We start from the raw sequence: 21,090 nt of genomic DNA, 5'->3' as shown, positions 1-21,090 counted from the left end.
AGGTCGATAGTCACATAAATACCTAGCTTAATCACACTTTGATCCAACAATGCCCATTTTACAACCGTAGTAATAATTGAACTACCCAGGCCCCTTCCTTTTATTTCCAAATGGTACCTACCAATAACTTCAAACCCAAAACACAGCTCAGAGCGCAAACCCACTTCAGATATTAATCTGGCCACTTCAATAGCACAAGGGTGGATCCTGTTTCTTTTTAGTGTCCCTATGGTGTTACTGAATACTTCTGTGTATTTTGTTTTGTTTGTTTTATCTGTAAAGCGCAACCAGGCAGGATAAACTACATGTAGGTACAGATCTTGATAAAGCAATCAGGCCTCTAAACCAGAAAAGGGAAGAATCATTGAAACAATTGAGTTTTTAGAGCTTTTTCGAAATTACACTATGCACAGTCTATTTACTCTCGAAGTATGTTTGTGTTTCTTTTCTTGCTCACTACCTTGACTTGTTCCTCAGTATCTGGATCCAGTTTGATCTCCAGGCCTGCTTGATGTTGCCATCCTAAAAATGCATCTTTCTCCTCACTGACGTACATTCATCCTCCAATTCCTATCAGTACCTGAGAGTTTCTTTCTCTTTTGTTTTCCCGTCAAGTTCCTCATGCTTAGCGGCTTGCTTTCTTGCTCCATGTCTTGACTCTTCGCTGTTGCTGCCTTTGTTTTCTCCTTGTTTCACTGTCATGCTCCTACGTGCTCTGAAAAAGTAGCATCTTTTCTGACATTTGGCAACTTCATTTCACTTATCGGACACTCACTGTTGTTTGCTGTGCGACTGGTCACTCCACACCTGAAGCACTCTCTTTAGTACTTGGGTTCTCTTTCATGGCCATATTGTTGCCTCTCCTGGCTGGTCCTCATTCTGTTACTTCCTTTCCTTCGTGTTACTCTCAATTTCACTTAATTTATCTGCGAGGCTTAGCTCAGTGCAGTTTACTTCAGATTGCAAAGCACATTAAGCAATCAGCAAATAGGAACAACGACCTACAGGATCATTGATTTCCATCAATTGATGACAGTGTTGTCATGTCTGTCCACAGAACCCATTTGGAGAACATGCACTTTTTGGTAGCATCTTGATCAATCCCAGTGGGCAAAACATATGGCCATTATATCAGTTCATTAGCCTGAGATCATTTCAGCACCAACAATAGGTTATTAGAGGTCTAGAACAATACTCAGGCAATTGATGAATTGACTAGTTTCCAGGTCTAAAAGCAAGCTTCCAATTGTAAGACAAATGTGATGTTTCTTCTACATGCTTATTTTAAAAGCATATTGAGTAATTTACATTTAGTGACATAGAAGTTAAGTTGTGTTAATAAATCAGTGACTTGGTTTCTTTACAATTTCGCCTAGTGTGCCAACTCTATGGCCAAAAACGTTTATCTCTTGGGCTTTCTCAAGGTAATTTGGCATATATAGTTCTAGTAGTTGTAAGTATGAGAATTGTAATTTCTCTGTAAATTCCTTATGACTAATCTTGTTAGGCTTGTCCTTAGTTGTAGGACACAATGAGTAGTTCTAGTAGGCTTGTTGTGGCTTCCAGTGGTTGTCATCTCAGGATGTCGATCTAATGTTTGTTACCTTGTGGTTTAAAACCAATGTATGTCTGTTATCAGCAGGTCCTTTTTCCATTCATGTATCTTCCATGTCTGTCTTAGTTCGTTTTTGGTTCCATGTTGTTTGCTTAGGTTAGAGCCAAATGGTGTGCTCCTGGTCATGTCATTTTACCTCACTCAGGATGATTATAGAAGTGCCTAGAAGGGATTCAAGGGTGCACTATGCACTACTCTGCCTCACGCCAGAGATAATAGCAGAGGCCAGTTACACACTGGACTCCAGAGAGTTTGCACCTCTTGGCAACTTCCTGTCACATGGTTTCAAGGTCTATTTGTTTGATATTCTACTCAAAAGTTTAACTCACGTAATAAATTCCATTTGTACTAATTGACACGGTACTCCTGTATATAAATGGAAGAGTGTTCCTTTCAGAATTAAAACATTTAAGTTGAAACCTTTTGATCTGGATGCTACATGTTCATGGGCAGAGTTCATGAGGGCTCAAACTATTCAAGCTGAAACCTATTCATTTATTTGCCATACTCTTAACCATTTAATGAATTGCATATTTTCTAACTGAATGTTATTCAATACCTATGCTTATGAGCACAGGATTACAGACCAATATATTTACAAGTGACCTATTCATTACATTCCCAGCTTCACTCTGACTTATGGACAAAAGTCCTTTTGGGTTTGGATGGATAAGCGTTGTGAATTTGTGGCCCATTTTATCCAGGGAGAGTACATCTTGACCTCCGAAGATTGCAAGCACCAATATGTGGTTAGGGCATCAGAAAGGTTTCAAGATTGCCAACTCCACCGATGGTGGTTGACCAAATATCTGCTCAGGGTGCCACTAGAAAGCGCGCACAATTTGAGAAATTGATATGTTCAGCAATTGATGCTAAGGACCTGCTCTCTAGACTCTACAATTTACTGCTGGATGGGTATGGGACTTTACAGCCGGGGTAGGCCAAATCCTGGTACAAATGAATGGGGAGAAAAAGGGAGGGGGGATATTGGAGCAGAATCTGATGTAAGGCAAAAATATGATCTGTTAGTGTACAAGACCAGGAAAAGTAATAAAGTGTGGGATATAGTTACCCACTCAGCAGTTCTTCCCCACATCACCAAGCTGCACTTCTGCAATACCAGCAAAATGGCAGCGCTGGCTCCTCTGAGCACCAGGGCCTTGCATCAAAACTGCGTTTCGCAGCTACATAAGGACGGATGCACTGTTTTGCCAAGCACCATTGGGTAAGTTAGAACAGGGCGCACCCCGAGAAAGGCTGCCAGGGTGTGTTCTTGTGTGTACTAAAGAAACAAAGTGAAAAGCTGCACTGCTTTGCTGCTAGCCCAAAGCTTTGCATGGAAAAAGGGAAATATTTTACATTTAGAATGATGCCGCTCTGATGCTCTTTTCATCTGTCCTACATTACTCTGCTTTTATCAGTGAGGCCCTGCAATGCCCATCCATATTCAGATTGTGCTCCATCAGAAGAGGGCATTATCTATGAATGGCAGGCTGTGTCAGATCAAGTTTGGGAAATCAACATAAGCTACTTTCAGCTGCACAGAAAAACGCTGGACTTCTGGGCTACAAAATGTCAAAAATCACTGCTTCAAAAGAAACCCTAGCTCTAAGGGCCCATGTCAATTTCAGTGGATCTGTGTCTTAAACAGAGTGCAGTATGAGAGAAAATTACTAGGGCTGCAAAACCATATGGGAAATTCAGATGGAAGAGAGAACCTTTTGAAAGGGACATACCAGCAGACTTCCCCACATGTTTAAATGTGCTTTTGCAAAAAAAGAAAAATACCTGTTTTAAAAATAAATGTTGGATAAGGCCCTGTCCTGGTCTAGCAATGTAAAGGGGGTTTTGCTGGGAAACATATATGGGATGTTTTATTTCAATATGCTTGCTTCTGATTCAGAACACAATGAAATAAAATAAAGAATTAAATGCACTGGCTGGATTTTGGAAGCTCCAGAACAGGTTTTTCTGCTGGCTAAACTGAGGCCTTCCACCAACAGGAGCCACAAGGGAGTTCTGAGACACATGCATGTTAATTTGTACCTTTGAAAACTTTGAATGGTCCAAGACATAGAAATATCACACGTTTGTCAGACTTTTGTCTGTGCTTCAGCTTCAGACAATCGAGATGGGACACCTAGGTGTGAAGTGGGGAAGTGGCAATAAACATTCAATCAAACTGGGAAACCCCCATGGCCACCCTGGGCTGAACTGACAGTTGATGGTAGCTGAAGAAGAAAAATGGTCCCAGTTGAAGGACAAGGGCTGACCATCTGTCTCAAAATACTATTTGATCAATACATTTTTAAGACTGTTAATTCTGTAACCGGACAGCACAGAATTGTAAAGGTTGTACAGTTTAAATGTGATTTTTGTGGCTTCTAAACAAGATATTGCGGCCATCCATAGCATGTATGGGACACACACGCCAGGAAAATGTAAATCATAGGGGAAGGTACATATGGTGGAACATTAAAAATTAATAGAAATATGCCCTATGATAATATGCACACATACCTAAAATTGTGGGATTTTAGGTGAAGCGGTTTTCACTAAAATCACAAAAACTATTAGAAGGGCGAACCAATGGTGTACAGATCTGGGAGTGGGAACACCATGCTCTGTATAAAATAAGTAATCTGCTTATGTAATTTGTTAAAGTCCCACAACTGTACAAATGTTTAATTTATGTTAAGGATGATTTTTGGCAAAAAAGGACTGTGGGAAGGCTTTGCACCTCATAAAACGCAACCTCATAAATTGAGTCCCCTCCTAGAGGAGGCAACCAACATTGGCTGACCTATCCGGTTCATGGGGGTAGATCTAGCTCAGTTCTGCCCAACAATAAACTAGCGATGTCACCCGCTTTTATATAAAGGGTGGGAGCTCACAGGGACAAGGTCTCTCCTGAATTTCCAGCACCTGCGTATCCTGACATTCCAGATCCACCTTTGCAAGATTTCAGACTCTACTGCAAGGCCAAAGCATAGCTGATCCTATCCCAGCAAAGATCAAAGCATAGCCGATCATATCCCAACCAGGCCATTGATCCAGAAATTCCACTAAAGTCCCAATAACAAAGGGGAAAAGCTGTGGTACCCTTTTTGGGAAGCATCCTGTGACCAGACCAGCTTTTTGCCCACTACCTGCATGCCTGCTGTATCCTTGCCATCATCCAGTGACCAGACTTGCCCAGCTGTTTGCTGTTAGGAGAGCTGCCTTCCTGTGACCAGAACCCTTTGAGTCCCAAATGCGGTTGGCTGTCCCAAATTCCAAACTCAAGTGCTGATTGTGAGTATTTGCCCATCCCTTAGCAACACATAGTCTACCCATCTTGATACCTTGTCTTGGTCCCACTTTTTAAGAAATCCTATCCTTGCCTTGGTAACTTGTTTAAGACTGTTAGAATTCTCTGTGCACCCTGTCCTTGATTTCCTAGTGTTAGTGCCATCCATTCATCCCATCTTGTAACTCCTTAGCAATATTTTGATTAAATACATTAATTTTCCCTAAAGAAAAGAGGTACATTGTGTGAAGGGTTACAACTGCAGCGTAATTTTTATATTCACGGGTAGCGTTCCTCTTTTCTAGCCATTAAATCTCATGTAAGTTAAACTTTTCCTTTCTTTCCAAACCAATTTTCTCTTTTTAACTGCTTTATTTTCCTAAAATCGAACCTCCTTTCACCTTGAAAATCTCATCCAATTCTTTAGCTATAGTCAGTCACCCTTTCACTTTTATATTGTCCCTGTGATGTGCATCTATCACCCAGCCTAAAAAACGCATTCCGATTCTGTGTTTTTCACCCATATAAAAAAACGTTTTTGACATTTAAAGCTGAAAAAGAGGAAAATGCAACTTTTCCATTTGTGATTTCACTACACTGTGTTTTCAATTTCAACCTGCTTTGTGAACTGTATGCCTTTTGTGATACCTTCCCTTATAGTTGCTAGTGATATAACCTCCCTGAGACTATGATAAAACATATGCATATCATTATTTAATTACACATATAATTAATTATGTTGTTAAAATATGAGTGTTATTTTAGGCCATTGCAAAGGGTTTTTGCCTCTTATTTTGTATTTTCATTCTGTTTGCTGCCTCACATCCCTGACTACATGCTGCTTCTTTCTATCCACTCAGAATTCGAGTAATTGTGGGTTGAGGGTAAATTGCAAGGGGAAACCTTAATGTGGGTGCGATCTATCCTAATTCACAAGTGCTCCTATTCGTTTGTGCTTTGGATATGCTCTGGTAGAAGGTTACCCAAGTGTATTTCAGTTGTTTTCATTGTAATTATCACCCCATTGGTGAGTGCTGCTCCATATAAAGTTTGTGTGATTTCCTTTGAGATCAAAATAAATAAATATTGTATTTCCACCATCCAGCCTGGTTCTTGGTCCATTGTGACCCGGGGTATTTGTAAAAGGGGGTGTGAGATGGGTCTGGTATCGGCTCAATTAGAATTTGTTGAAAATAAAGAAAAAGTATTCTAATTGAGCGCTACATCCTAGGCCAAGGGCAAGAGTCCTGATCCAGTATGTGACGCCCGATTAGAATCCTTCACAAATTGGGGGCTCATAGCTGGGGATTGGGTTTGTTAATTCACCCATGACAGCATAACACAGCAGACTAACTTTCAAAGTAGTGATACTTTGTGTGGGTGGAACACTGTTACGCTGTAGAAGCACCTTCCCAAAACAAAAATCCTAAGTACCAGGCCTGTGTATAAAATTAAAGCTAAATCAACCCCAAAAAATAGACAAAAAGTAACAGAATATAGATTACCCTTGCATAAATAAATGAATAAAGATAGAACACTCTTCAAAATGGCCACAGTGGAAATCAATATAGCTACGGAGCACCTTCTGAACAAATTATTTGTCAGGGGCGAATGTCCAGAACAAGATGAAAAAGTCTGGCTAGAAGAAATGGTGCAACAGGTCACTGTCATGAACATAGACAAATGGCAGGATGGTGGCCTATTACATCAAGCTTTGAGTGAGTTGTGCATGACTCTGAAAATTAAAGGGGAGCAGATTAAAATTGTCAGATTCATGGCCTACATGTATCTCCATATGGGAGTGATGCAGGAAAGCATGAAGAAAATACAACTCTTATGCAAAATCAATCTGAACTAGTAACTAAAATCCAGACTGGAGTAAAATTAGTGGAACTAAAATTGTAAAAGAGCCAAGATTCTGATGCAGAATCTGGAAACTATATCAAAAAGTTAAAAGAGGATTTGGCTACAACAGCAAAATAATGCAGCTCAAGAGGCCCAATTAGATGCATTGAAAGAGAAGTGTAGGGAAAAGGTTGACAAAGGCTGAGTCAACAATTAACATATAACACAGTCTGCTCAGGACAAATAACCATGCTGCAAGACCAATTGGAAGAGGAAAATAATAAATTAATTCTGAGAGAACTTCACTCTCAATCAGAATTTCATGAAGAGCGCCAGAAATTAGGCACCATAACACAACAAAGAAATGACCTGGTGGAACAAAGGGGTGCTCTGTGTCAGGAGAAAGAGGCTCTATACCAGGAAATGTGCAGTTTAAAAACCAATCTGGAGAAAAGGGAGGCAGACCTTCAGGTACTGACTGGTATAAAAGAAGAATTTGATAAATTAATGCGACATAGATGACAAATGGAACTAGAGTTAGAGCAGGCCATATAGGCAATAAAAGTGCAGAAAAAGGAGGTTCACCTATTGCAACAGAAATTGTCTCATTATTCCCAAACCATACAGGTAGCGCAGAGAGACAATATGATCCTCTGAGAGGAGAGAGAGGGGCTCCACCAGCAGGTGTTAGCTCAATAATGTTTCATAGGGCAGTAAAGCCTTGATAGCTCAGCAAAAGGCTCAGATCTTTGCCTATTATCAAGAGGTAGGGGCTGAGAAGGAGAAACTAGCGAGGTTGGAGAAAGAGGGTGCTAGATTTAATCCAAATTGGAGGGACCCCGAACAGGTAGAGAGGGGCAAGGCAACCCCTGATCATAGTATGATGACGTCTGTACTAAGGGACTAAAACCCATTTAATACATTGAACACAGCTGACTTCCTGTCTACTAGTTCACATGATCCGGAAACCATGAGACCGGCAGAATTCAATAGGTTTAGTATGATGGATCTGACAGGTCAGTGCCCGCCAGAAATTGATGGACGGGCGTCCCTGTATAGATACCAAAACATTAATGCTGATGTCTCCATAAGGAAGTCTCCTATGAGGAGAAAGTCAGGGAATTAGATATGCAGAAATACTACCTTCCAAGGGACCAGTTGGATCAATTTGTAGAGAAACAGAATGAAATAAGGCCCAAAAATAGCATTCTGAAGACCTCCAAACAATCATGGTGGTCGGGGGATCCTCCACCAACCCTGGAAGCATGGAGGAGTCAGCAGACCACAGGGGGTAAGAAACTAGGCCCCACCATTCTGCGAGCCCCTCCCAAGCTCACAGAATCAGGGAGCGCATAGAAGTTCATGTGGGGTCCTCAAGCATTAGCGCCTCTGAGTCTGAAGGCAAGTGGATTCAGGTTACTCGGCCAAAGAAGACAAAGAAGGCAAATAAACTAAAGAAAGTTATGGCGAAAGACTCCATTAGGCAGATCAAGGCCATTAGGAGATTCATAACCCTGTACCACAAAAACGCAAAATATTCGGTCTGGGAGCATTTGGTACTATGATGGACACTTTTCACCTTAAAGACAACCGGAACTGCATAGAGTATGCTAAATGTACATTCTCTCCAGAGTACTCCATCTTCTTTGCTGGACTGGAAGGCCAGAACCATTCAAGATAGTCCACCTACAGGACGGCCATCTTGAAGAAATGTCTGCCCATAGAAACCCCCAAGAGGCTCGCAAAGGGCCCTACAATTTGGAGTGCAGGTAAGATCAGGCCCCCCGAGAATTTGTGCAGGAGCTGAAAAGCGCCTTTGCACAAACCACTAGGAGGGTGCGCACGGATAGCAGAGAGCTTATTACTACCTACTATCATGCGCTCTCAAAATATATCATGACTCAGCTGGTGAGGGATTTCCATGATAAAAGGCTACCCGCATTTGTGAAGTCCAAAAACCTGCAGAAAATAAAAACCAGACCAAAAACTCCAAACCAGCCAACACCACTGATGCTGCTAAGGTGGCGGAGGTGAAGGTTGCCCCCATTTTAGACCTAGAAATGGGGGGGGGGCTAAAAATGTACCTACCCAAAACCTGCAAAATCAGAGGCCAAGAAGGCCGATCAGAAACAGGGGGCAGTCAGGGAAGTAATCCCACCAATGGGACCCCTAACTCTCCTGATTATGTAAGTCCCAGATACAAGGGCAACTGACCTACCTTGGGGTAAGTATGGCTCCCCCAGCCCAAAGGGGGAGTCCCGCCAGGTAAGTACTCTCCCAGGAAACTTCCCTCCTAACTTCCCTCAGGAGGGCAGTTATCCTGCAAATTCCAGGGTAAGTTTCTTTCTCCGGTATCCACAAAACCTAAACCTGCAGGACAACCCTCCTTTCTTTCCCCGGTTTCAGGAGCCCATACAAATCAATCTGGGAGAGGGTAGGCCAAGGGTGGAGGGTTACCAAAATCCCCAGTATACAGGGTACTCTGGGAGAAGGGATAGTTACCCTTCCTGTGAACCCCCTAGGTATGAACAAAGACCCCTGTACCTGCCGGAACGGGTCTCACAACTGGAGCGCCAAGTCCAGAACCTCACACAGGATCTGGGTCGCAACAGAACCCTCAGATGAACATGGCGGATCAGAACCCCTCAAACCCAGCGTCTGGCAAGCCAGAACAATGACAGGGAGAGAAGCCCAATAATTCACCCGTTCCAGATGAGGAGGCACGGGGAAGGGGGTGTAAAGCCTTAGAGGAAGCTTCCTTCCTTACCCTGAAAAGCCCCTGGACACCCCAGAAGTGGAACTAAAATCTCCTGCCCCTGAAAATCTGAAACTCGGGGAACAGAGGGTGGGTAGGAGAAATAAAGACCCCAAAAAGGCCCAGTTTGGGGAGGAAGTTAGTGTCCTCCAATTTGAAGGGGAAGAATCCTTAGAGGATTCTGGGGGAAACAATCTTCTCCTTCAGGGATGGGGGAATTTCTCCAAAAGAAAAATGGGTCCCGAGAGATCCAAATGAAGACTGGGTGGGTGTGGGGACTGATTCAGAGTCACCCATCCCTGAACCCCAGAATTGCCATTCTGAGAGTAAAATAGTAAAGAATCGATCCTCCCCACAAACTGGTCCTAGTGACTGCCTCCAGGTAAAAGGGGGCAGCACAGAATTAGGGAACAGGATTCCAAAGTCCCCATCTATTTCAGGATGTCACATTTTTATTACAGATCCCCAGACTCCGGCATAGAAAATAGTCCAAAATGCCATCGTGTCAGAGTTCAAAATAAAGAAATTGACCACCCAGCTTGCCCGAAATGCTCATTACCTTTGCCCTCTTGAGGAGAAGGAGGGGAGATTTATGCCCCCGTTGAAGTGCAAGGGCAATGTGCAATTTCAGCACTGGTGGTCACCGAACCCCAAGACACTCTTCTGTGAAAAAGGGCCTTTGAGCAGCTAAATTCAGGAACGGGGGGAGCGACACCAGATCCCTTTCATCCCTCTTCCTGGACAACTCCAGAACTTCGACAGGAATGAAATTCCTGTCGAGGGGCTGCTGATTTGGAAATAAAAATTGGGCGACACAAGGTGGAACACCCGGGAATAGTCGTGACTCCAGAGGGAACACCCTGACTACTAGGGAATGACATCCTGCGCAGGTTGTCCCCCCTAATAGACTGTTTGAACAAGGTCCTCTGGACTCAGACTAACAAGCCAATAAAATAAAAACGGAGTGTCAACCATGTTAGTTTAAATGGCACATGCCACATGGTTGAACAAAATCTGATCATATTGAGTTTCATTTCCAGAAAAATCAAATACCTGACGTGACCGTAATTATTGTAGGATAACAGACTAGTGATGGAAACTCCTCTCCATTCCTGAAAATCAACCTTCATTCCAGTTTTAAGTGGCATTCCACACACAAACACTTTGAAATTTTATACAGATTCCTAATCTGACAATCTCAATTCTATAGCCAAAGTGATGAGAAACCAGCTCAAAGTTTAGTGGACATTCAGAAAATGACAGTACAGTTGTTCCTCCCTATTCAGTTAAATGAGGGGAAGGAGTCTGTTCTCGCCAGAGTGTGTGTGAACAAGGAAAAGAGCTTCCTCAGAGAAGCCACGTTCAGACAGCTCTCAAATGATCCAGCCATTGCACATTTAAATTGATCAATAAGTGGGAAATGGGCCTGGAAACTCCCAATTCCAAACATCTCCTGCCTAGCAGGTGTATGCTCAAAATTTCTATAGGTAACATAAGAATAGAACATAATTGTTGGGTCGTGAGAGATGTCTCTGCTGCATTCTATTTCGGCAGTGACATTCCCAATCGGTTTGCAATTAATTTGGGCCTGATAAATTACATGGCCTGGTCCCGACTAGGGGGCAATCCCATGGGCTTTGATGATTCTGAAAAAGCATTTTGGTCAGCCCAATTGCTGCCGTATGCAGTTGAGGTTCAAATTGGAGAGGAGGTCACCATCCCAGGACAGACATATCTATTACCACTTGAATTGAAAATTAAAAGAGGACAGAAACTGCAAAATCCTGACACATATGTACACCTAAATGCCCATCTCCAACAGCAGGGGTTGGGGTAAAACCCAATGCCATTAGTCAATGTAGAATACAACACCATTCCAATATTGATGGATAACAGCGACCTCAGGAGTATCACTCTGGGCGCAGTCACCATTATTGGAATGGCGGTTGATGTTCGACATTTTTCCATGAATCCAGGAAATGAGCTGACAGGACCAATCCCCAATGACTGTTTTGACAATGACGGTGACAATGATATACCACCAGACAGGATCATCACCCGGGAAGGGGGGAATTTCCTGGTGTACTCTTCCTGTCCTTACAGGGAGGAAGAGGTGACCTGTGACATCAGGTAGGATGAGGTGATATTCCAGGTCCACAATGACTGCCTCTCCTACCTGAAACCCTCTGTCAAGGTCAGTACTATATCCAGAGACCTCTTCACTCAATTGGAGGAGGCCGCTGAGATAGCAAAACCCAAAATCTTTCCAGGCTTCAGGCAAATGGTGGAAAAGTGGGTCAACCTAGCTGATGCCTGTGAGACTCCGGAGCAAAAGCAAAAACAAGTTCTTAGATTTTCAAGATCTCTTTGCTGTGGACTCGTATGACTGCAGTTGCACCGAGATACATACAACAACATTTCCCACGGACCCTGGAATGTCCCTTGTGTTTGTGAAGCAATATCGCTTGCCTCTCGCATCCATGGAGTCCCTGACAGAAATAATCAAAAACCTTGAGTCCCGTGGGATAATTCGTCCAGTCCACAGCACCTTTAGTAATCTGGTGCTGGGGATTTTAAATCCAAATGACCAATGGGGACTCTGCGCAGACCTTAGGGAGCTAAATAAATGGGTCCACAAGTTCCGATGGCCTCTCCCCTACATTGACCAAGGGCTGGCCAGATCCAGGGGTCAAAGGTATACACTGCCATTGACCTGACAAATGGGTACTGGACTGTGCTCGTCAGTAGGGAGGACCAATACAAGTTGGCCTTTACCTTCAGGGGGCAGCAGTACACGTGGACCTGGACTCCCTTCGGATACATAAACTCCGGCAACAAATTCAACATCTTCCTACCCGACTTGGGTGAAAGGGGTAACCTGGCCTATGTGGATGATGTACTGATAAAAAGCTCAACTGTGGAGGAACACATAGCAGAAATCTGTTATGTTCTGACCCAGTTAAGGGTTGCCGGAGCAAAACCGTCCTTGAAAAAGGCACAGTGGTGCAGGACCTGTGTCAACTTCTTGGGACATGATATAACTCCTGAGGGTCTCTGTCCCCAGGAGAAGAAAGTGGAAGCACTCCTAAAACTGAAAGACCCCACAACTCTGCATGAGCTAAGAAGCCTCCTTGGACTGACTAATTACAGTAGGAAGTTCATTAAGGATTACGCAGAGATCACAAGACCCCTGATCCATCTGTTGACGGGGAGGTCAAGTGGGAGTGGGGTCCAGAACAAGCTGAGGTAGTAAAACAACTCAAAAGAAGTCTCTCACAAGCACCTTGTCTAGCTTACCATGTCAAAAACAAGGAGTTCTTCTTTGAGACAGGGTTTTCCAATACATGCTTGACAGCACTATTATATCAAAAGCATGACACATTCAATAAAGTAATCTCCTATGCAAGCAAGACTTTATCCTCCATGGAGGAAAGATTCAACGATTGTGAGAAGGCACTCCTGGCAAAGGTGTGGGCATTGAAGAATTACAGCCCGTTCATTGAGGGGGAACACATCATAGTGGAGACTCCACACCAGCCTTTGCAATACCTCCAAAGTGACAGAATCTGGGCCGGAAATGTGAGTAATTGCAAAATAACTTCCTGGATTCTGTCAATGCAAGGCTTTCTGGTGGAGGTCAGATATAGCCAAAACAAGAAGAGTGCCTCGCGCAAGGTCTGTCTGACTTGCATGATTGTGCCAGAGAAAACTGTCTCGATGACGAAAGTCTTAAAACTCAGGTGGCAAAGTTGATGGCAGTTCATCAGGTCATCCTCACTGACGTCCAACACCAACTCCACAAACTGGTCATAATCACTGATTCAGATTATGTCCAGAACGGGTTCGTGGAGCACCTGGTAAATTGGAAAGCCAGAGGCATGCTATGTGCTAATACCAAACCGCTTTAACATGGCAAGCTAATACAAAATATTGATGATCTGGTCACCTCTAAGGGGATGACCATCCATTGGAAGAAGATCAAGAGTCATTCCATAATAGAGGGGCCAGACAAAACTGGAAATTACCTAGCTGATCAGCTGGCCAAAACCAGAGCCATCCAGGGGTATATCCTTGAGATCGAGTCCCTGTTGGGGGAAATCCAAGCCACTGCTGTCACTGGGTCCCAGACAAATGCTCACAATGAACTCTCAACTTGCCAGTGGAGCAAGGAGACCCCAGATGCTGATTTAATCATGGCACAAACAGGGGATCTGATTATTGGGAAATGTCATCAACACATTGAGGACCCTAAGAACTTTCCACTAACGGATACCGATTACATTGGGAAAGAAGACCTCAGAGTGTTGATGAAGTGTCCCAAAATGTTCAGAATCCAAGATGTTTTTTTCGTAAGGAGATATATATCTGGTTGTGACCAGTGGGTGGTCCTTACCTCATTCCGAAGCCTGATGCTAAGTCACACCCATGATGCAGCCATACCCGGTCATCAGGGGTTTCATACTGCTCTAGAAATCTTGCGGAAGGTTGCATACTGGCCACACATGGGGCAGGACCTCGACCAATATTTGAAGGGGTGTCTTGTGTGTGCACAATTTCAGCCAACTTCACTCACACACCGAGCTCCCCTTCAGAAGAGGGGGATGACACTGCCTTGGTCAGATTTACAAGTAGATTTCATTGGGCCTGTGATTCGCTCCTCTGGGGGGAACAAGTACATGTTAACAGTAACGTGCTTGTTTACCAAATGGGTGGAATGTCTCCCGTCCCCAAATTGCAAGGCAGAAACAGCAGCTGCCCTGATGATCAACCACATCTTCTCGCGTTTTGGCCTACCCCAAAGGATTGGGTCAGACAGAGGTTGTCACTTCAACAGCGAAGTGATGACAAAGATGTGGGAGATATTTGGGGTAAAAAGGAAACTTCACATTGCATACCGCTGACCTCTAGTGGGAGAGTTGAGAGGTACAATAAAACCATTGTGAGCATTCTAAAAAAGTTTGTGGCAGATTCTGGGCCAAGTTGGGACATCCGATTACCGCTTGTCCTGATGGCCATCAGATCTACACCATCTTTTGCGACCAAGATGTCTCCATTTGAGCTAATGACTGGGCGAAGGTTGGTGCTACCTCAGCATCAGCTCTACTGAACACAAGAGCAGACACTAATAAACGCCTCCACAACACATGAGTATGTTGAGAATCTAAGAAAACATCTTCACCATGCTTTTGCGCACGCTCAGCAGAATCTGGAAAAATCTGCAGAGGGTATGAAGACTCAATATGACTTAAAAACAACCAACAAGGAATACCAAGTAGAAGACAAGGTCAACTTTTACAATTTCCAAAGGAACCAGACCAAGGAGCGGAAATTTCTACTGAACTGGTGTAGTCCTTTTATTTATTTATTTATTTATTTGTAATGCGGCCGTAACTCGCAAGTTTCGGGGCGCAAAAACATGGATACGAAGACAAACAGAGATGGGACGAGACAGTTCCTAGAAATCAAAGGTTTAGTGGGTCAAGGGTGGCGAGGTCAATTAAAGAGATACGTTTTCACTAACTTATGAAAGTGTAAGTGGTTGGGTTCTTTCCTTATGTGGTCTGCCAGATTGTTTCAGATACCTGCTGTAATGACTGGGAAAGATTTTCCCAGTCCAGACTTACGTTTGTGAGGCATTACTGCGATCCTACTTTGATCCGAGGATCTTAAGGCGCGGCTTGGGGCATAAGGATGTACTTTTGATTTTAGATAGCCTGGTGCCTTCCCGTGGATGCATCTGTGGGCTATTGTAAGATCCTTGTAGTGGGTTCTGCTCTCAATTTTGAGGCAGTGTAATTCCTTCCTGGATGTACTGATGTGGTCTGATTTGGATTTGCCTTTGATTATCCTGACTGCGTTATTTTGGATAATCTGGAACGCCTGTCGCCTATAGAATCTGCACCCCCAAAGGAGAGCTGACAGAAGAGAAATGGGTCCATATTAATCAGTTAAAGAGTTGTCACCCCAGGCATACTTTGCAGCAAATTGAGGAGCCAAGAGAAAATCAAATAGTGGAGATATCTGGAAAATAAGAACAAGAAAAAGAAGAACTAGAAAAGAACAGGTAGGTTTATAGGTATAATTATTTAACAGGGAATATTTTTTTCATTGTCAATACGTGAGGATTCCCTAAAATTCTAGTAACACCAGTAGTTATCTGTGTCTTGTAAGTGATTATTGGCCTTTATTGTCTAAAGTATTGTAATGTTTGCCATGCATGTGTGTCCCACTGCTGTCAAACTTCCGGAAGGCAGTCAGTGGGAAAATGTAGTAACCGGTTCTTATTTATTTACTAGATTCAAACTAGTTCTGCCCATGCATAGACCAAGGAGGATTTCCCTGGGGACCTGGAAAGTAAAGATCAAAGACACATCTGGGGGTGTCGCTCCACACCACAAAGAAAGATTGAAGAAAATCTGGGGGTGTCACTAAAACACCACAAAGAAAGTACTAAGGGGAAGCTGTGGGTGCCACTACACACTCCAACGAGAGACAACAGGAGGATTGTGGCATACCACTCCCCGATGAAAGAAGGACCCACCTGATGAACCCCATTTTACCCTACAGATGAATCCTTCTTTGCCCTACTCTCCAACGGAGTTACGGAACACATGCATGTTAATTGCTACCTTTGAAAAATTTGAATGGACCAAGACAAAGACATAATACACGCTCATCAGACTTTTGTCTGTGCTTCAGCTTGAGACAATAGATCTGGGACACCTATGTGTGAAGTGGGGAAGTGGCAATAAACATTCAATCAAACTGGGAAACCCCCATGGCCACCTTGGTCTGAACTGACAGTTGGTGGTAGCTGAAGAAAAAAAATGGTCCCAGTTGAAGGGCAAAGGCTGACCATCTGTCTCAAAATACTATTTGATGAATAAACTTTTAAGACTGTTAATTCTGTAACTGGACAGCGCAGAAATGTAAAAGTTGTACAGTTTAAATGTGATTTTCGTGGCTTCTAAACAAGGTATCGCGGCCGTCCATAGCATGTATGGGACACAAATGCCAGGAGAATGTAAATCATGGGGAAAGTACATATGGTGGAACGTTAAAAATGTATAGAAATATGCCCTATGATAATATGCACACACACCTACAATTGTGGGATTTTGGGTGAAGCGGTTCTCACTAAAATTGCAACAAAATTATTCGAAGGGTGAATCAATGGTGTACAGATCTAGGAACACCGTGCTCTGTATAAAATATGTAATCTGCTTATATAATTTGTTAAAGTCCCACAACTGTACACATGTGTAATTTCTGTTAAGGATGATTTTTGGCAAAAAGGACTGTGGGAAGGCTTTGCACCTCATAAAACACAACCTCATGAACTGAGTCCCCTCCTAGAAGAGGCAACCAACATTGGCTGACCTATCCGGTTCATGGGGGTAGGTCTAGCTCAGTTCTGCCCAATAATAATCCAGTGATGGCACACGCTTTTATATTAACTGTGGGAGCTCACAGGAACAGGGTCTCTCCTGAATTTCCAGCACCTGCATAGCCTGACATTCCAGATCCACCTTTGTAAGATTCCAGACTCTACTGCAAGGCCAAAGCATAGCTGATCCTATCCCAGCCAGGCCATTGATCCAGAAATTCCACTAAAATCCCAATAACAAAGCGGAAAAGCTGTGGTACCCTTTTGGGAAGCATCCTGTTACCAGACCGGATTTTTTCCCACTACCTGCATGTCCGCTGTATCTTTGGCATCATCCAGTAACCAGACTTGCCCAGCTCTTCTTGCCCCTTATTTTGTGAGGGAAGGTCAGAATTGTGAGTTGAGGGAACATTGCAGGGGAAACCTTAACTTGGGAGCTATCTATCCTATTCAAAGAAGTGCTTTTATTCATTTTTGCTTTGGCTATGTTCTGGTAAAAGGTTACCCAAGTGCATTTCAGTGGTTTTCATTGTAATTATCACCCCATTGGTGATTGCTGCTCCATATAAAGATTGCGTGAATTTCTTTGAGATTAAAATAAATAAATATTGAATTTCCACCAACCGCACTGGTTCATGGTCCATTGTGACCCGGGGTATTTGTAAAAGGGGGTGTGAGACGGGTCGGATATCGGCTTGATTCGAATTCATTGAAAATAAAGAAAAATTATTCTAATTGAGCGCTACATCCTAGGCTAAGGGCAATAGTCCTGATCCAGTTCATGCTGGTATGTTGAAAGTAAGTTCTATTCAGCAGATCAATAAGATCTGTACTGGTGGGGGTGTGAAGGAGCAGACACCTATTTACATATTCGGTGGCACTTCCCTAAACAGGAAGTTCTGGGATAGACTGCTGTGCTTGCTGTGAGAGACTGAGGGTCTTCCTAATTCTGAAATCCCTATAATGGTGTCTTAGAATGCGCTAGGGATGGTAGTGCTACTATATCTCCAAGAGTCCAGGCCTTTCTCATAAGAGCAATATTGGTGGAAGTATTTGTGAATCCCTATACTTGAGCAATATAATTCTAAGATGTGGGAAATATAAATGTCCAAGAAATTGACTTTTCTGTTGCATGATTCATGGTGATTTATCATTACAACCTTAACTTCATTTGCCCCAGCAGACAGAGCCCGGGGCTGCTAGCATGACTGGTCTATATTTCTGATTGATGAAGAGAGTCGTACCTTGGAGCTACTCAGAATAAGGGGAGGCTGCTGGGGTTTTGGGTTGGAGTGATATTTGCCATTTGTCTTATCAAAGTATTGTTTGTTGGGAGTTTTGTTCTGTTAAGACTGAAATTTGAAATTTTCTTGAAAAATATTTGAAACACCACATACTTCTGGTCTTATCTGCCCCACCACAGTACCCATTCCCCTGCAAACTGCAGGCCATGTAGATATCATTATTTTTAACTTTATATAGAAAATACATCTTTTCCAATAATCCTGGGTTATTCCTGGTTAGCCTGACATATTTGTTTGATCAATTGGATGAACAAGGCAATTCCATTCACATCCTAGATTGTTGAACTCAACTTTTTCCTACAGGTCAAAGAGAAACCATGACAATGCACAAAGGCCATGTATCAAAGTTGTGAATTAGACAACATATTTTCTTGCCATTGATTCTATCGCTCCTAATCCAACTATATCAAGTAATGATCTACACTTAATTGGACTTGGAAGGAGCATATCACCTTGTTTGTCTGCAAGCTAGTAATGTTTGGAAGCAGGATTTCAGGACTCAGTTAGGCTTCTATGAATATTGTGTCATGCCTTGCAGCCTCAGCAAGGCCCCAGCTGTGTTTCAACACTCTTTTCATGAAGTCTTCAGAGATATCCTGAACATGTATATTTGGATGGCATTCTGGTTGTGACGGATTGCCATTTGCACCCGTGGTCCGAAATATCATAATTACGAGTAGGTCATGCTGGTGGCAGGGTAGACTGGAAATATAAGCCATGTCTGATATTTTTTTTTTGTTTTTTATAAAAAAATGTATTGACATTTGTTATTCAACATACATTTTAGATTGTAGAGCAGTCATATCAAAGTTGTGTTCAAGTGGCTGTGGTATTAGATAATAGGTAACATTTAAACAGTAAACAATAAATAAACAATAAAAAACAACAACTGTCTGCAGCTGCCCAGGTGGGTTCTTAATAGTTGCTGCTCAGTTGGTGTGGGGGTGTTGGCACTGTTGTGGTGAGCATGGAGGTTCTTCGACCAGGCTGTCCGTTAGTGTTAACTTTGTGCTGTTTTCAGTTTGTGTGATGATGTTGTGCTTTTTCAGGGGGGTTTGTCGTCTCCTGTGAGGGACAGATCTCTAACTAGGGCCTTCCAAGCTTCCAGGGTGGGGCTTGTATCACTGTCTGGTCCTTTGTTTCCTCAAGTCCAGGTGTTGGTCTCTGCCATTGTCCATCTTTCCATTTCACTGGTCCATAGTGTGTATCGAGGGCCTCTGGGGTTTTTCCATGCCATGGCGATTGTCCTTTTTGCTAGTACACATGCCAGGTCCATGAATTTCACTTCGTGTTTATATTTGCTCAGTCATGGGTATGTGCCCAGTAGGCATTCCTGCAGAGTCCAGTCGTATCTGCTCACTCCCGCTCTTCTGCATGCTTGCCTGATCTTAGCCCAGAATCCTTGTGTCTTGGGGCAGTTCCAGAACATGCGCATTAAGTCTGCATGTCCATTTCCGCAACAGGGGCAGTTTGGCGAGGCTTGTTTGTTGAAGCTTGCAACCCTGAGGGGCGTCATATATGCCCTGTGTAGGATGTTCAGTTGGATTAGTCTAAATCTGGTGTTTCTGGACACCTCCTTCATGTGCGCTAGTGCCCTTTCCCACTCTTTTTCTGACATTGTGTCGCCTATATCCTTCTCCCATTTTTCCTTTAGGTCGCTGCTACGTGGGTTGGGCCTGTCCGCTAGTTGGTGGTATAGTCTGGACACTGGTCTCCAGCCGTCGCTCAAGTTGTGCATCACCGTGAGTATGGGGTTTTGTGTTGGTTCTTCTGGCCAGACGTCCCATTTTTTCTTTGCTGTGTGCTTGACCCGCTGATACCAGAGAAATTGTCCTTTAGCCAACCCCACCTGTTCGTGCAGCTCTTCAAACTCTCTAAAAACCCCGTTGTCAAACATGTCCCCCCCATGCGTACAGTCCAACCTGTTCCCATTTCCTCATCGCTGGTACGTCGGTGGGCACTTTGCAGACGTCTGCTAGCATTGGGACATCCTGTGCATAGGGCTGCTGCATGCGAGTTATTGCCTTGGTTCTGTTCCATATCTGTCTGCCCAGGGTAATGATCATCAGTGGGTGTGTTATGCTCGTTGGAGGGTTCCACAGTATGTCTTTAATGTATGTCGGGCTATCAGGTGCTGCAGGAGACCAGTCTCCGGTGTTGTTTCGTCTGATAGCCATCTTGCTACGTGGCTGAGCTGTGCTGCCAGGTAATATTTCTCTATGTCAGGGTGTTGTATTCCTCCATCTTTGTATGGTAGTGTAAGTGTGTTCAGCGATATTTTGTGCCTGGCTGGGCCCCATACAAAGTCTTTAATCAGTGCTTCTAGTTTCTTGAAGAAGGGTGGTCGAATGTAGTGGCATATGTTTTGTAAATGATATAGGAACCTCGGGAGTATTATCATTTTGGTGATTGCTGCTCTTCCCATCATGAACAGTGGTAATTTGGACCAGAATCTCATGGATTTGTGTAGGGCATTTTTCACTGCTACTGTATTTTTTTTGTGTGTGAGTTCTTGTGTGTGTCTGATGTTTACCCCTAAGTATCTGAATCCCTCCGCCTGCCATCCAACTCCCACCTCAGGTAAGTCCTTGGGGTTTACCCCTCTCTGTTTTGACAATGGGTATGCGCATAAATTATGTTTGCTGAACTGTATCCCGGTGTAGCGCGCGTAGTTGTCTAGTATCTCTAATATCATTGGGGCATATATAGGGATATTATATTGTGTGTGCTGCCGATCTTTATACCGCGTCAAAATGCTGTTTTCTTAGGTAGATGGCTATCGGTTCCAACCCGAGTATGTATAACATGGGGGATAGTGGACAGACTTGTCTGGTACCTCTCTGCATCTCCCACAACCTGGACACTGTGTTCCCAGTCTTCACTCTGGCACGGGGG

The 21,090-nt window shown here is 43.4% G+C and overlaps 1 protein-coding gene across 1 annotated transcript in view; it reads right to left on the bottom strand.

Moving 5' to 3' along the window:
* Window positions 1-20,372, bottom strand: part of RNF180 (ring finger protein 180) — a 231,211-nt gene extending 210,839 nt beyond the window's left edge. The window contains exon 1 of the mRNA XM_069626490.1: window positions 20,118-20,372. Coding sequence (XP_069482591.1) covers window positions 20,118-20,372 — 255 coding nt within the window. The remainder of the gene's footprint in view (window positions 1-20,117) is intronic.
* Between the last annotated feature and the right edge of the window lie 718 nt (window positions 20,373-21,090).

The sequence above is a fragment of the Ambystoma mexicanum genome, chromosome 6p (assembly GCF_040938575.1).
Source record: "Ambystoma mexicanum isolate Mex_15411 chromosome 6p, UKY_AmexF1_1, whole genome shotgun sequence".
Classification (NCBI taxonomy): domain Eukaryota; kingdom Metazoa; phylum Chordata; class Amphibia; order Caudata; family Ambystomatidae; genus Ambystoma; species Ambystoma mexicanum.
The sequence above is the reverse complement of the archived record's forward strand: the minus strand, read 5'-3'. Positions and strand labels throughout refer to the sequence as shown.